Raw genomic sequence first — 16373 nt, 5'->3', positions numbered from 1 at the left:
GAGTTCGAGGTCAGCCTGGTCTACCAAGCGAGTTCCAGGAAAGAAAGCTACACAGAGAAACCCTGTCTCGAAAAACCGGGGGAAAAAAAAAAAAAAAAAACAAAAAACCAAACTGTCTTGTACTGGAACAGGTCACCACTCATAAGAACAAAACAAAACAACCTTAGCCCTCTAACTTTGGCCACAACCACTCTGCCTCAAATGGGCGCACAGTCCTAGCCGATTCAATCAGAACTTTCCGAACAATTTTTCTGCCCAGGTTGACTGAATAGAGCCGCCTTCCTTCTCTAGCCAGGACCAGTGAATGTAAAACCCACTGAGACCCAAGGCTACGTTTCAGGCCTTTGGAAAAGCTCATAGGATTCAGGGATCAACTGTCCCTCATCCAAGGTTTTAGAATGTAGCTATATGTCACTTAACACTGGGGCAATGTTCTGAAACATATATGCCTAGGTGATTTCTCCATAATATAACCATCATGGAGTTTACTTATGGAAATGTCACTAAGTAATATAATCTTATGAGACCACTGACATGTGGCCTATAAGAAATGTCATTATGACTGTATTATATATCAATAAGTTGCCCTTTTTGCCTAAGATGGTTTGAGCCAAGTTTTCATGGTGCCCTAAACAGAGAGAACTAACTACAACCTGCCCCCATTTAGAAACTTCAACACCGGTGTTCAGGCTCCTCCTCCCGCATCTCTTCAAATTGCACAACTCTGAAAGTCAATGATGGCCGGAGCTTATCCTTCTGCTTCTTCCCCAGCTGATCCTCATGGCAGAGTGGACTGAGCAAAAGCCGCTTGTGCCCAAAGGCAGGAGAAAACAAAAGGCCCGGGTAATCATCACAAAATAATACAGAACCCACACCTGGCAACACAAAGCCACCCCACTAGTCTCTGGGAACACCTGGCAGGGCTACTCCTTTTCAAATGAAGAGAGAGAGAAAAAGTGGGGGAGGGAGAGCCAGGTGGACACAGTGACTCACAGCTGTAAGCTCACAAGTTTGCAACAGAGGAATACCCTATATCAAAAAAAAAAAAAAAAAAAAAAAAAAAAGAAAAAAAGAAAGAAAGAAAAAGAAAAAGAAAAAAGAAAGAAAGAAAGAAAAAGAAAAAGAAAGAAATAAAAAGAAAAAGAAAAAAGAAAGAAAGAAATAAAACGTCTTCCAGCCTTACCTCCTACAATGCCTGTATTTCAGGTAACATGCAAACCCCTCACTGGACCCAGAACCACAGTTATCCCCCTCCCCCGATCCATTCAGAGCAAATGCCAAGCCTCCCTGTCCCAGTTCCTGCTCTCTGCAGCCTGGAAACACACAGTCCTTGCAGTGTCTGCCATCCTCCCTACATCCCTCTCTGCGTTCCAAGTTTCCCTTCATGGCTCAGTGCTTAAGAACTCTTGTTCTTGCGGAGGACCCTGGTTCAATTCCCAGCACCCACTTGGCAGCTCACACCTGTAACTCAAGTTCCAGGGAATCTGATACCCTCTTCTGACCTCTGCAGGTACCAGGCATGCACTTGGTGCACATATAAAATGCCAGACAAATACATATATACACACATAAAATAAAATAAATCTTAAAAAAAAAAAAAAAAGCAAGTTCCCTTTCAGCTCCAGCTCAAGTATCAGTCCCTCCTCCAATCTTTCCTCCACATCTTCAGCAGATAATCCTATGCCATTCTCTTCACATTGGTGACAGCAAGTCAACCACTCTCAGGCGGAGGGAAAGGAGGAGACAACTCTCGGCGCATGGGTGGTGAGAGCCAGCAGGCAGCCCATTTCTGTCTTCCCGGAGAAGCCTGGCACGAAATAATTTAAGAAGTCCTTGACATTTAAATGGCAATTAGTCAGAGCTCCTAGGTGCAGATGAGAGTGCAGCAGGAAGGTATAGAGTCCACAGTCTCTAAGAGAGCAGAAGGCCTACCCTTGAATCTGTCACTCAATGAATCCATCTCCCCTCAAGTGTCCCATTGCCCAAACAAGGCATCAAGATATATGGACACATCCCTGCCTGCCTGCACGCCAGCCCACCAAGCCAAGCTCCAGAGCTGGACACCTCATCCCTCCCTGAAGACATACTGCCCCCTGAGGACTGAGGCAGGCCACAGGGCATCCTGGGCCCCATCGTGTAGATGGAGGTACTGAGGCTCAGCCCAGAAGCAGAATTTGAGGATCTCTGAGAGAAATCAGATGTTACCATCAAATTCACAAGAGAAATACAAAGGGGATAACCAAATTCAACTCTATACAATAAAAGGCTCGGGAGGCACCCCCCCATACCCCTGTCAGTCACCCAGCAAAGGACAGTTCTCACCTCTCACTGTCACCAACTGGGGCAAAGGAATTTGCTTCCTTCCCTCCAAATCCATGTGGGAGCAAGATATCAGAGTTCTTCATGCCCAATAATCTCCCGAATCGGCAGTGGAAAGGCCCGGTGAGCTGACAGGAGGAACCACCCAAGACAAAGAAATAAGCAGGAGGCTCCTGGTGTCTGTCACCTTCCTGCCCTCTGTCCTTCCTGATATCTGACACCTGGCCCTGGAAACTCAATGTAAGGATGATGTTAAGAGGCCACTCTGTGACACTGGGTTTGCTACCAGTCTGTGAGATAGGAAAGGAAGACACAATATGCTCAACATCAATCCCAGAAGCCCCTGCTTCACCCTGAGCCTAACCCTGTGCTTTCTGATCATGGTATTACAAAGACACACAGACACCCACTCACTCATACACCATGTCACCTTGTCCACAAAAAGCTCCAGATAGGTCTTGCCATATCAAGTGCTACACTAATTTCTTCTAGCATATTCATTAACTTCCTCGGCAATTATTTTTCTAAGGATTTCATGACCCTCTTTGAAGCAATAGAATTCTGAAATGTGAGGAAATGAATTTAAAAAAAATCACAGCCCTACGGATAAATCTCAACCTATGGTATCCCATTCCTTGGAGGTCAGGAGCTCAGGCAGACCAGAGAACCGCCTTAACTGCCAGGTATGGGGTGTGTGTGTGTGTGTGTATGTGTGTGTGTGTGTGTGTGTGTAAGTAATGAGTGACAATCTGTCCACTAGTTTCTATAGTCCAGAGAATAATCCTAGGGTTGGTGCACACACATCCCTATGGAGACTTCGTGGCTGCCCTCTAATTTTTATGCTTCTTCAGCAAGACTTCTGGAAACAGATCTTTGACCAACTTCTTCCTTTAAAAATAAATAGAAGCAATAAGAAAAGTCACTCTGATGAGGTCCTTTATCCTCTTAGCTGCATGTGACAGCTTCTGAAACTTCAAAGGGCTATTCAAAGAGACTAAACTCCAATAAACCATACCTGTAGGCATAGAATGCAGGTTTGAGGGACTGAGTGCAAAAGCCAGAAGCCCAAGGGGGAGATGGCAGGGCCACCAGTGAAATGCTGTTATGTGGTTGGCAGTTCAGCCTCTCTGCATGTCAGTTTCCTCTAGCTAGAGAGAGTAGGGTTGAGATGGCCCACAGAGATGATCACAACTACCAGGGACACCTAATAAAATCACTCCCTTTATAAGTATAGCTTTTAACAGTCCCATAAATGGGTATCCTCAACCTCTAGCCTACAAGTAGCTAAGGGCAGGTTTTATTTTTCCAGATCTTCCCATTCACTATTCTTTTTATGTATGTGTCTTTACTGATTTTATTATTGTATTGATTCACTTAAAACAAGGGCAAGACCTACACAAGGCGCACTTGCTGTTTCCAGGCTCTGAGTATGTTTTAAAAAGCAATAGACAGTAATTTCAAAACTCTTGGCATTCAATCTTTCCTGAGCATGCATTAAATCTTTCCTGAGCATTTTAACCACTGCAAGCCAGTTTTCTCTCTGGCAAAGCAGGAATAATAGACAGTTCACATGCTGCTAACAGTGATTGAATGTGATAGATAAGGTAAAGTTCCTGCCACAACACACAACATGCATGCCAGCCCTCATCCTTCCTCTGCACTATGCCTTCCTCCTTGTCTAAGGGGTTGGCTTTCCCCAGCTCAGTCAGGACAAGTCTACCTCTAGGAACAAACTCCTAGCAGTACCCCTCCCCCTACACACACTTAGAAATCAGTCACTTCCAAGAGCAAGAACACAGGGGTTCCAAAGGGCACCACTCAAAGGAATCAGTCACCAGCGCTTCTCCACCGGGAACTCGGAGCTCTCAGGGAGGGAACTGAGCCACAGAAACCACTACTAAGATTTTCCCATGGTGCAATGCAACTTCCTCAACTTTTCCGGGCCCACAATTTCCAAAAGAAACTGGGGGAAGGTGTTGTGCATAATTCACAGCAAATCTGGGCAAGTTAGGAAACTGAGATCCACAGGACAGCCACAAAGTGAAAAGGGACGAGTAGTTCGAAAACGGAGTGCCAGGGATCAAAACTTAGGCTTCCTGCCCGTGGCCTATATTCCCTATTGCTGATTGTAACCTCTGGCTCCCGAAGGGCTAGCCACCGGTGAGGAGCTTAGAAAAGGGGCTGACCCACATCCTTCCGTGGTGTCCTCCGACCTCCGCCCTGCCACCGGACCTGGTGGCCTCCGGGGGACTCTGCAGCAGTGGCAACCAAGAGAGGGAAGACGAGGCTTTCAGTGAGGGGTTATTGTTCCCAGAGACCCACAGGACAGAGGCAGGATGTATGAATTCGGGTCCAGGCATCGGTCCCCTCCCCAGGGCCAGCTAAGAGAGAAGGTGTCATCCGCGCCACACAGGTAGAGCAGTGGCCGAAACCAGAACCTCTCCCACCCACCCCCACACACACCCTCCGCCTGGGTGAGCTGCAGATAAGGGGTGGCCGGCGGGCAGGAGGGGCCCTGCGGGACTGCCACTCACCCGCACCATCTGCCGACTGCGGCGGCCCGACGACGCCGTTCAGGTAGAGAATGGGCAGCAGGTGAGGCTGTGTCTTCTCCAGCGCGGCGCGCAGGTCCTGGAAGTGGTCCTGCTCCTTGGCTAAAAGCAGCTGGAGCAACAGCTCCGCCTTGGCGCCTCCAGCCTCCTCGTCCAGCTGCCGCCGCTCGCCCGGACTCAGCGCTCCCGCGGCCTCCAGCAGCCCGAGCACGGCCTCCACCTCGGTCATGGCCTGGGCCAGGCTCTGCTGACACTGGGCGAGCAGCTCCCGGCGCTGCGGCTCCATGGTGGCGGCCCGCGCCGCGCCGCCCCGCCCCGCCCCGCCGGACGGCGCCGGGGCTCCCTGAGGCCGGCGGGCTGCACGCCGAGCTGGGCGGCAGCCTAACGCACCGGGAGCCGCGAGGCGGCGGGGCCCATGGGCTGGGGCCTGCGAGCCTTGGGCCCGAAGGATCGGGCAGTTCTCAGCGGCCGCCTCCCGGACTCCGGGGCGCAGCCATGTTGGCTGCGGCGGCAGCGGCGGCGGCGGCGGCGGCGGGACTGGAAGAGGAGGAGGAGACGGAGGAGGAGAAGGAGGAGGCGGAGGTGGGGACGACGGCCCGGGCGCGCCCGGAGGCCTCGCAGCAGCCAAGCATGCCCCCTCCCGCTCCGCCTTCGTGCCCACCGCCTCTCAGCACACTGCGACCGCCGCGGGGCGGTGGGGTACGGGGGGTGATCGCCAGGCGCCCGACGGCTCCTGCCGGGGCTCACCCAGGCTCCCACGCCGCGGCCCGCACAACCGTGGCCCGCCCCTCTTGCCTCTCTCCTCCGGGGCCCGCCTTCGGCCTGGAGGAGGTGGCAGGCAACCAAAGAGCTGGGAGGAGGGGAAGGGTCCCGCCCCTTCCCCCAGCTAGCCCTTAGCCCCCAAGCTATTGTGGGGGGAAAGCCCCCACCCGGTTCACATACTGCCCCTAATGCAGGGTCTCCTGAGAATTCCAAAATAAACCGAAGACACAATGGAACCCTCCACGAAACTCAGACATCTCCCATTTAAGACCTCTTCAGAATTGGTCCCCCCCGTTCCAAGATTTTCTTAGAAAAATCTCCCAATAAAATCCCCCAACCTGCTGCACAGTTAGTAGCATCCTTCTCACCGGTATCTGAGCTCCAGAGTCAAAGGACGTTTGCAGGAGGGGGGTGTACATAAAGAGCTTTTGCTGTGCGCTCTTGGAGATTTCTGGCAACTGCTCAGCCCCTCAGTGTCACCCCAAGATTGTAGCAAAGCGCAGAGTCACCTTACTTCCCCTGATGACTTTAGCCCGCGAACATCCACCTTCTCTGCTGCCCTCTGTGCACAACTACTTACCCTGGACTGAATCCAAAGCAATTGCCCTCAGCAGCCCCACACTCCTGGTGTGGATCTGCATCCGGGGAAGACTGCAAACTTCTGCATTGAAACCACTAACTCACTCGCTGAGACTGACCAAGAACTCTTTCTATGGTACTGTCACCCGAGGCAGATGTGTTTTAAATTTCCTAAATCCTTGACCAAAGACAAGTCTATTCCTGGGAAACCAACTGTTTAGTGACTAGAACAAGAGTGCCAGGCTTGGCCCATCAGTTGCCCGGGCCTCAGGATGATGTTCAAGGTAGAAGAGAACCAACTACCTTTGCTCATCTGGTTCTTCCTCAGGAGAAAGGGGATGAGAAGAGCATCAGACCAGGGTTCTCAGCTGCGGCTTCATGAGTGAGTTCAACAGGGTCACTGAAGTGCTGAAATAATCTCAGCATTATTGTGATTATGTGTTTTCCGGGCTGGACTTAATAAATATGTTAGTTTCTTAAAGCTCTCATAATCCAACATGGATTCCAATATGGAGGGGCAAAACTATTTGAAGATCCCTCTCTGTTCAGATAGCCTGGGCTCCTGACTCAACAAGCTGTCCTAGTTTTATTCTATTGCTGTGGCACACACCATGACCAAAAGCACTTTAGGGGAAGAAACGGTATATTTCATCTTACACTTCCAGGGCACTGTCCCTTCCGTGAGAAAAGTCAAGGTAGGAGGTCTCACGCAGAGTCAAGGAAGTACCACAGGGACTGTGGAGGAATGTTGCAGGCTTGTCTGGCTCATGCCCAGCTGGCTTTCTCATACAGCCCAGGGAATGGTACCACCCACAGTGGGCTCAGTTCTTCTACCCGGTTATTAGTCAAGGCATGCCCATATCGCAGATATTCTCACAGACCAACCTTTTAAAAAGACAACCACTGCACTGAGACTCCTTTTTTCAGGTGACTCCAGGCAGTGTCGAGTTGATAGCTAATACTTACTAGGACCAGGTTTTCCGGCAGTGGAGAGTGACTGCTATCATGGTGCCATAGTTTTGCACAGACTCCCTGGATCTTTCTGCTCTCCCCCGCACCTAAGAAACCTTCTCTTTTTCTTGGGGCTGGAGAGATGGCTCAGCAGTTAAGAGCATTGGCTGCTCTCCCAGAGGACCTGGGTTCAATTCCCAGCACCCACATGGCAGCTTACAACTGTCTATAACTCCTGTTCCTGGGAATCTGACACCCTCACACAGACATACATGCAGACAAATTACCAATATACATAAAATGCAAATAAATTTAAAAAGAAAGAAAGAAAGAAAGAAAGAAAGAAAGAAAGAAAGAAAGAAAGAAAGAAAGAAACCTTCTCTCTGGCTGGCCACTACTTAACCCAGGGCATCCACAAATCCTAACTCGTCCCTGAGGATCCTTCCCACCTCAGTTCTTGTTCTTTTGAGATGAGGATCGAACCCAGGGCCTTGTGCTTGCTAAGCGAGTGCTCTACCACTGAGCTAAATCCCCAACCCTCAGTTCTTATTAATAGACACCTAGGTGAAGAGGGGAAGGCAGACATGGGGAGAGGGAGGAAAAAATGAAAATTGGACACGAATCTTATTATGATTAGAATAAACTGTAACTTTCACATCCAAAGGGTGCTTGAGACAGAAGAGAGACAGTCTCCCACTAACGCCCCAGAAACAGGAAGAGAATCGGTGTTTGTTCCAGGAAGCCTTCCACAGAGCTGGTGAGAGAGCTTACCAGCAGGGTCTGGACAGTGGTGGGTGCACACGACTTTTGTCAAGCCCTTTATAAGATGCTCTTAAGGCCCTAGAAATGGGGTCTTTACAGGCATCACCAACTTAAAATGAGGTCGTATTGGATTAGAGTGGACTGCTGTGCTTATCAGCTGGTGAGCTGGCTCAGTGGCTCAGTGCTGCCAAGCCCAGTGACCCGATTTGGATTCTTGGAACCCGCATGGTAGAAAGAGAGAACCAACTCCCATAAGTTGTCCTCTGACCTCCACATAATCTGTGAGACCACACACACACACACACACACACACACACACACACACAAATATATGTATTTGTTTTTTCAAGACCAGATTTCTCTGTGTAGCCCTGACAATCCTGGAACTCACTCTGTAGACCAGGCTGGCCTCAAACACACAGAGACCCACCTGCCTCTGCCTCCTGAGTTCTGGGATTAAAAGCATGCACCACCGCCTCCTGGCCAAAAATATTTTTTTTTTTTTTAAAAAAAAGGAAAATGGGATTTAGATATCCATAGGGCAGACAGTATACAATCAAGAGGCAGAGGCTGGAGTAATGCATGTACAATTCAGTGGAAAAGACTATGGGAACCACCAGGAGCCAGGAACAAAGCTTGGGACAGAGTCTCCCTCACGGCTTCCAGAAGGATCCAACTTGGGAAGCCCTTTGTTTGGGGCTCTTTCCATTAAGAACTGTGAACCAGCAAGCCTTCATTGTTTTAAGTCCCAGTTTGTGTCCAGCTGTCGTGGAAGCTCTAGGAAACATAGACACACTAATCACAATAAGAGGCGTCAAGAAAAAGATGGTGTCTTCCTTTTCAAAGCCACCCCATCACCTCAGTCTTCAACTCTCTAAGAATGTCTCTCTCGATTTATCCACCTTTCTTCCCTTCAATTCTTAACAAAGCAGGGGAGAGTCTCTCTTCCTTGAGCAGAGCCCTCCATGCTCTGAACCCACCCACACACACACACACACACACACACACACACACACATACACACAGGCGCACAGATTGGGGCTCCCCGCCTCAGAGGCCCCTCCTTTGTCACTTCCTGTTTTCTCTCGGGAGGGAATCTTTACCTGATCTCACACCCTGTGGGGCAGCACTTCACGGCTGGCTTCTGACAATAACTCACCACAGAAAGTGATTCCCTGGGAGGACAAGGTGCCTCAGCCATGAAGAGTGTTAACTGCTCTTGCAGAGGACCCGGTTTGGTTCCCAGCACCTGCATCAGCTCACGGGTGCCTGTAACTCTAGCTCCAGGGGACTCAACACCCTTTTCTCACTTTCATGGGCACCTGTACTCTAATAAAACAAACAAACAAACAAACAAACAAACAAACAACCTGACTCTCTCCCATTAACGGAAGCCACCTCCCAGGTCCTTCCTTGCCACCTCCTCTAGAGTCTCCTAGACCCCCTCCTACCACGGTGTGCTTCCTCTCACCCCCCCAGCCTGCACTGGCGCTCCTGTCTCTCTAGCTGTCCTATGCCTATCTCCCCATACACCATCCCTCCTACAGAGAAAGCATTTGGGAGCTACACCAGACACTTGCTGCCTATGTCCCCAAGCTGCTGACTGACCTTTCCCGAGCCCCCCCCCCCCCTGTTCTCCCACCTTGGGGGCACACACCGCCCTTTAGTAGAGCCCTTAGGAAAATTAAGTGATAGGACATCTACAAACCCCTTGACTGGGTCTAGCATCTGCATAGAAAACCCCATCACAGCCCTCCTGAAGCACGCACCTTCTGCTGGTCAGAGCACTGGGCCAAAAGGCTGGCTTGCAGTGCTCCAGCTGGGTCATGCTGTGCCACCCCTGTGCCTCAGTGTTCTTGTGTGGGGAGGGGTAGGGGGGAAGAGGTGACAATGACAATAGTATCAGACTGGTGCTCAGTCTAAGACAGGTGCTCTTCTGGCCTCCTTCTGAGAGAAAGACTGCCTGGTGTCAGGTTGCGTGTAGGGACAGGTTTTGCACAGATGATTTCAGTTTCATGGGTGAAGAGTTACAGACTCAAGACTGAAAGGAAGATTTCCCTTTAGCCGAGTATTTGGGTAGTAAGTGTGGGGGCGGGGGTGGGGACCTTCCACTTTGTTCTATCTCCCTACCACTGTCCCTTTAGTGTGTAACAAAACTCGTGTACAAGTCACAGGAACTGAGGAATCGTGTGTCTTTGGCTAGGGGTACATGTTATGTGCTACTGGATTTTTTCTTTAATTACTCAATGAACATATAAATGAATGAAATAACTAAAGTGTTTAACATTGAAGGCCTGCTTTTGGTGGATGAGCTCTGCGACGTAGTGATGAAGTATGTACTTTGTATGTAAGAGGCCCTAGTTTGATCCCTAAGACCAATGACAATACAAATAATTAATTAATAATTAAAAACCCTGCAAGGAATGCGGAGAAGGAAGCCACCACAAAAGGGAACATCAGAAAGGAAGTTCACAAACTCCCTCTGATGTCCCATAAAGGGGTGTCAGGTTGAAAGCTTGCCGCAGCACCAAGAATTCTTCAGAGAGGCCACCTCTGGGCTGTGAGGTACCAGCAGCACGCCTCTTCCCTGCGTAGCCACACAGAGACAGTTGGGCTAGGGGAGTCTGCTAAGGGTGCCCCCTTTCAGAAATGCAGGCCCGCTTTAAGCCTCAGGCAAGAGGAGCCTTGGGGAGAGGCTCCTCAGGCTCTCTGCAGGCACAGGCCTGCCTGGACATGTTAACCCTTTGACTCACATACATTGTGTGTGTTTTAACTCAGATGGTACTCTCCTTGAGGAAGCCATTACCAGCCTGCTTGCAAAGGCTTTGGACTCTTAGCTTCTTACTCTGATTTCAAATTTAAAAAAAAATTTTTTTTCATTTTATTATTATCTTATCATCTTATTATATTATCAAAACACTGTAGGAGTGTTTTGCCTGCATATGTCTCTGGACACGTGCATTCGTGGTGCTCTAAGAGGCCAGAAGAGAGTATGAGGGTCTCCTGTTACTAAGTTACGGACTGTTGGGAGTCACCTTGTGGGTACTAGGAATCGAACCTAGTGCAGCCAGTGCTCTTAACCATTGAGCCATGCTCCAGCTCCTCTCATGTCAAATTTTAACCTCCTCACTTACTGACATTTGATAGCAAGTATTGTCACCACTGCCGACCTAATTCTCTTTGGCCTTGGAATAGACACACATACCAAAGACACCCCTGTCCTAAGTTTCTGGAACCTACAAATAGACTTGTTTTTAAACATAGCTAAAGGGTTTAGCTGGCAGAGATAGGGTTATGGGGCTAGTTAAAACTTAGATACTGCCCTGGACTGTCTTGGAGGGACCAATCTAATTACAAAGCTGAGCATCTTCTCAAGCAGAAGGCTGTAGACAGCCTTGGAAGGCAGAGAGATTCCTAGCAGGGAAAGCATATGTCTGGCCATAACTGGCTGTTAGACGGAGGGGTCTAGGTACTAGAGATGGATTCTGAGATGATGGTCCCCATCTGATAGCCAACAAGGAGAGGGATCTCAGTCCTAACTCAGCAGGGATCTGAGCTCTGTCAACAACCCAAAGAAGCTCAGAAGGCCAGCTGACCACCAACCTTCTTGCTTTCCGCCTTGAGATAGACCCTGAGCAGGGAAACTGACCAAGCCAATCAGGGCACGAGGTATCAAGCCCTGTGAAATACTGAGAGAATACACACTGAGTAGAGTTGTACATGTGAAAATCCTGGTGTGTCGGCAAAGAACACTTCATCCTCAATAACCATAAACTATTTCTGCTGTTGTGGAGTGACACCTCTGGACAAGACATGGGAGTTCCTCATGGAGTCTCAGCACCAGCAATTACTGTGTGAGACCAGTACAGGAATAATCGGTTCCATTAAGAGTCTGCCTTGGAGTAGGGAGGGGCTCAGGAGGCTCCAACCCTCCTTGAGGACAGAGACACTCTTAATAATTCCTAGGAGGACAGGCTTCTCAGGCCATGCCCCCTTGAGAATGTATACACAGTTATAGGTTGCTGTAGGTGAGGAACTCAAAAGACTCATCCTTCACTGAGGATTTATAAGCACTTACCAGTTGGTAGGAGAGATTTCTTTTTCTCAACGGTATAGTCACCCACAAGTTGCCCATGCCCTTGTAAGTAGCCCCAGTAAAACCTGTTGGTTCACCAAGTTGCACTTGGTGAAGAGTTTGTTTCAGTCTTTGTGAGGCAAACAATCATTTGTTTCTTCAGAAAATGTTCCCATAACTGCTGTATCCTCAGTACCTATCACTTGATAGTTCCTCAAAACAGCCCAGGATACAGTCAAATGACAGCCAGGCTCTCAGTAGGCTTTGCTTTGTTCTCATTATCTCATTATCCATGGCAGAACCCAGCATCCTCAGTGGATCAATGGGGAAGCTTTGGAATAAAGAGCTCCGGACACTGGGTCTTGCTGCAGGCTGAGTGAGATGGGACTCAGGGGCCTCTGACCTGGATTTTATGTCCTGATGGATATGTGACAGCTGTTTTTAGAGGACAGCTCACGCGAGTGACAAAGAGGTAAGCAGGCTGTCTGTAAGAGTGACAGGCAAGGGTACCGTGGGCAGGCAAAGGCCATCTCTGTGGGCGTGTGGGGATGAGTGCAAAACTCAGGCGTGTGAGTGTGGACATGTGGATGGCTGTGAGTGGAAAAGCATCCTTCTTAGAGCCCAGTCCCCATCCCACCTGGGAATTACAGTTAGCCAACTACAGTGTAGTGCTGCTTAAAGGGATGACCCCACCCCCCACCCCTACCCCCACCCAGGGCCCTGGAGATGGAATTCTATTTATGAAAGTGCCGTATTTCCCACAACGTTTTAGGAATGTTGTATCTATGAAATGATCGAGGCCTGTTTGGGGGGCAAATTACTTCAAACTTGGCTCTCTGTAGCTTTGTAAACCCTGGAGACATTTTCCTACCTCTTGCCTTGTTCCTGGTTCAAGAATGGTCCAAAGCCATGTGCCCTTGGTTAAAAAGATGAATGTAGGAGAAGCCCATCTTGAGTAAAGAATCTTGCCCAGAGGACACGAGACGAGGCAGAATCCTAGGATCAGAGATTGGAAGGCTTTGACAACCTTGGATTAAACCGGAGGAAGGATTACCTAATGGTTAATGACTCTATAAGTAATTATTGATTGAATGTCCACCCTGTGCCAGGTGCCAGGCTAGCCCTGAGGCTACCCACTGCACTTTGCAAAGGCAGAGCTAAGCAGCAGCTTGCAAACCCCAAGCCAATGATTGCTCCTCCCTAAACTCACTGTTCTTGCCTCTGAAGCCTTCAGTATCATGCCTCCAGGCACACACACAACAGTCAGCCAACAACCCAGGCCCAGCTCCCCACCCTTAGTTATCCCTCCTCTTGGTTAAGCACACAGGAGGCGTGTAGTCTACAGAATCCTGTTTGAAGTCACTTTTGGAAAGGGGGACCTCTTTGTGATGGTCTCTTCTGGGTATTTCTCCCCAAGGCCTGGTGGTGGTTTAATAGTGAACAGAACTAAGGTCTTAGCAGTTTTCTCTGTTAGGTAGCCTAGGTAGACCAGACCTATAGCTTTGCTCTATCTTCACTAGCTCCTAACTGACTTCAGGTCAACATGTGGGCTTTCTCCTTATTTCTTCCATGTTTCAGCAACTAACCTGCTCTATCCCCCACCAGTATAATGAGCCTTCTGGGGCTGGAGACATGGTTCTGTGGTTAAAAGTACTTACTGTTCTTCCAGAGGATGTGGGTTTGGTTCCCAGTACCTACATGGTAGCTCACAGCCACCCATAATTCTAGTTCCAGGGGATCTGATATCCTCTTCTGGCCTTCTTGGGCACTGCACACACATGGTGTACTAACATACATGTAGGCAAAACAGTTATGTGCAGTAAATAGAATGAATAAATCTTAAAAACAAAATAATGTAACTCCTGCCCTGCCCTGTTACCTACTTCTGGTTCCTCATTACCTAAGCTAACTTCTCTCATTCTTAGACATGGAAAACTCTCCTACTTCCCTGAGGAGAAGTTTGCATTTTCTTTTTTGTTGTTGTGGCTTTGTTTTTGTTGTTGTTTTGTTTTTTGAGATAGGGTTTCTCTATGTAGCCCTAGCAATCCTGGAACTTGCTCTGTAGACCAGACTGATCTCGAACTCACAGAGACCCGACTGCCTCTGCCTCCAGAGTACCTGGATTAAAGGTGTGTGCCACCACCTCCCAGCAACTTTGTATTTTCATTCACTTTTCTTTCTATTGTCTATTGTATAGTTCAGGAGTTTTTACTTGGTATGTTACTGCTCCCCAAACACATTAGGGTCAGGAACTCTGGGCCACTGCTCCCATCAGACCCCTCATAGTACCTATAACGATGGAGGCCTGAGGCAGATGCTTCAGAAGCACTCCAGGCTTAGAAGAGGCAGAACGAAGGAACATGGGAAGGAACATGGGCAAGGGACCTAGCACCAATTTAGGTTTAAAGGTCATTTCCATAGAAGCCTACCTACCCACTGCCTATCCTTGAGATACATCTAGCACCCATAACATTCTGTATTTAGTGATTGCCTACCACTAGACTCTGGGCATCACATGGGCCTGTTCCTTAAAGCTGATTCTATAGAATCAAGTCATGCTTCACTGCAGGGTGTCATCCCCCCCCCAATACACACACACACACACACACACACACACACACACACACACACACAGCCTCTCTGGGATAGAGAGTTAAGTAGCCTATGCTGTGACTGACTGCTCTCCCTTTATGGCACCTGACTCCTCCTCAATGCTCTGTGTCATATACACTGTGCTGAATTAAAGCATGAGTTAGATTTTTTTTTTTTTTTGAGACAGGGTTTCTCTGTGTACCTTTGCACCTTTCCTGGAACTCACTCTGTAGGCCAGGCTAACCTTGAACTCACAGAGATCTGCCTGCCTCTGCCTCCCGAGTGCTGGGATTAAAGGTGTGCACCACTGCCCGGCCCTGCCATCTTTTTTTTTTTTTTTAAGATTTATTTATTATGTATACAGTGTTCTGTATGCATGTATGCATGCTGGCCAGAAGAGGGCGCCAGATCTCATTACAGATGGTTGTGAGCCACCATGTGGTTGCTGGGAATTGAACTCAGGACCTCTGGAAGAACAGTCGGTGCTCTAAACCTCTGAGCCATCTCTCCAGCCCCCCTGCCATCTCTTAAAAATTGTAGAATGAGGGCTGGGGATTTAGCTCAGTGGTAGAGTGCTTGCCTAGAAAGCACAAGGCCCTGGGTTTGATCCTCAGCTCCACACACAAAACAAACAAACAAACAAACAAACAAACAAACAAACAAACAAACAAATAAATAAAAATTGTAAAATGAAACTCTCCAGGAAAGCTGTTCTCTGAAGAGGATCTTCTAGCCTTTGTCTCCTCCATCCCTCTAACAGTCTCTCTCTCTCTCTCTCTCTCTCTCTCTCTCTCTCTCTCTCTCTCTCTCTGAGGGAGGGGGGCTTCCAGACAGGCTTTCTTTGTAGCCCTGGCTGTCCTGGAAATTTCTCTGTAGACCAGGCTGGCCTAGAACTCAGAGATCCGCCTGCCTCTGCCTCCCAAGAGCTGGGATTAAGGGCCTGCAGAACCACAGCTCCAGCACTCTTGAGAACACCCTTGTTCAGGTTTTAAAGAGAAGCCTCTCCTTCCCTATGAGGCCTGATAATGTGGACCACCACATAGCTTATTGCTTCAATGTGATACGATCCCTCCTACTTTAAGACCCACATATGGTCTTGAGGCTCTTACATCGTTTATGTTTTGTTATTATTTTTTCCTTTTTTAAGATAAAAACTATCAAAGGACTCTCGATGTAAAACCAGGCTAGCCTTGAATTTGCAGAGATCTATCTGCTTCTGCTTCCAGGGTGCTAGGATTAAAGCCAGCACTCCGACCTGGGGTCCTCGTTGTTATAAACTTGAGTGGGGGGAATTGTGCAGCTTTCTTTTTCAGCTGACTACTACTTTGTCATCCTTTTAAACACTGACAAGTCACCCTGTGTCCCTAGTCTCTGGCTTCAGGCATAGCAGGGCTATGAGCTCTTGTTTGGAAGGATGAGCTGGAGAAGGAGAGATGACCTGTGTTAATTGCTCAGAAATATGGATAAGAACTCTAGTGAGGTTACTTCCATTCTCTAGCATAGACATGGCCTCAGCTCTGAGACCAAGTGACTCCATGAATAAACAGCTCTGGCCATGAGCAAGTCAAACCAGTGCCCTTTTCCTGAGCACCAAGATCATGGCAGACCCTGTTCTGATACTTTCCCACAGTCCTCAATGACCCTTCTCAAGGGACACCACAGGTATGACAGCCTGACAGACCCCACTATGCAGATAAGTGATCTGAGGTTCAGCATTCTGACCCCTTCCCACCCTTCTGGCAGATTGTGCTTCCTTAACTACAGGAACAATCCCTACTGTA

The 16373-nt window shown here is 48.8% G+C and overlaps 1 protein-coding gene across 3 annotated transcripts in view; it reads right to left on the bottom strand.

The window, feature by feature from the left end:
- Positions 1-5708, bottom strand: part of Dlg5 (discs large MAGUK scaffold protein 5) — a 113517-nt gene extending 107809 nt beyond the window's left edge. Inside the window, exon 1 of one of the 3 annotated variants that reach the window (XM_036198779.1) lies at positions 4854-5708. In XM_036198779.1, the coding sequence (XP_036054672.1) occupies positions 4854-5157 (304 nt within the window). In that variant the 5' untranslated portion in view covers positions 5158-5708. The remainder of the gene's footprint in view (positions 1-4853) is intronic. The other 2 variants (XM_036198781.1, XM_036198780.1) reach the window with 2 other exon arrangements.
- Positions 5709-16373: the final 10665 nt, after the last annotated feature.

The sequence above is a fragment of the Onychomys torridus genome, chromosome 9 (assembly GCF_903995425.1).
Source record: "Onychomys torridus chromosome 9, mOncTor1.1, whole genome shotgun sequence".
NCBI classification, from domain to species: domain Eukaryota; kingdom Metazoa; phylum Chordata; class Mammalia; order Rodentia; family Cricetidae; genus Onychomys; species Onychomys torridus.
The sequence above is the reverse complement of the archived record's forward strand: the minus strand, read 5'-3'. Positions and strand labels throughout refer to the sequence as shown.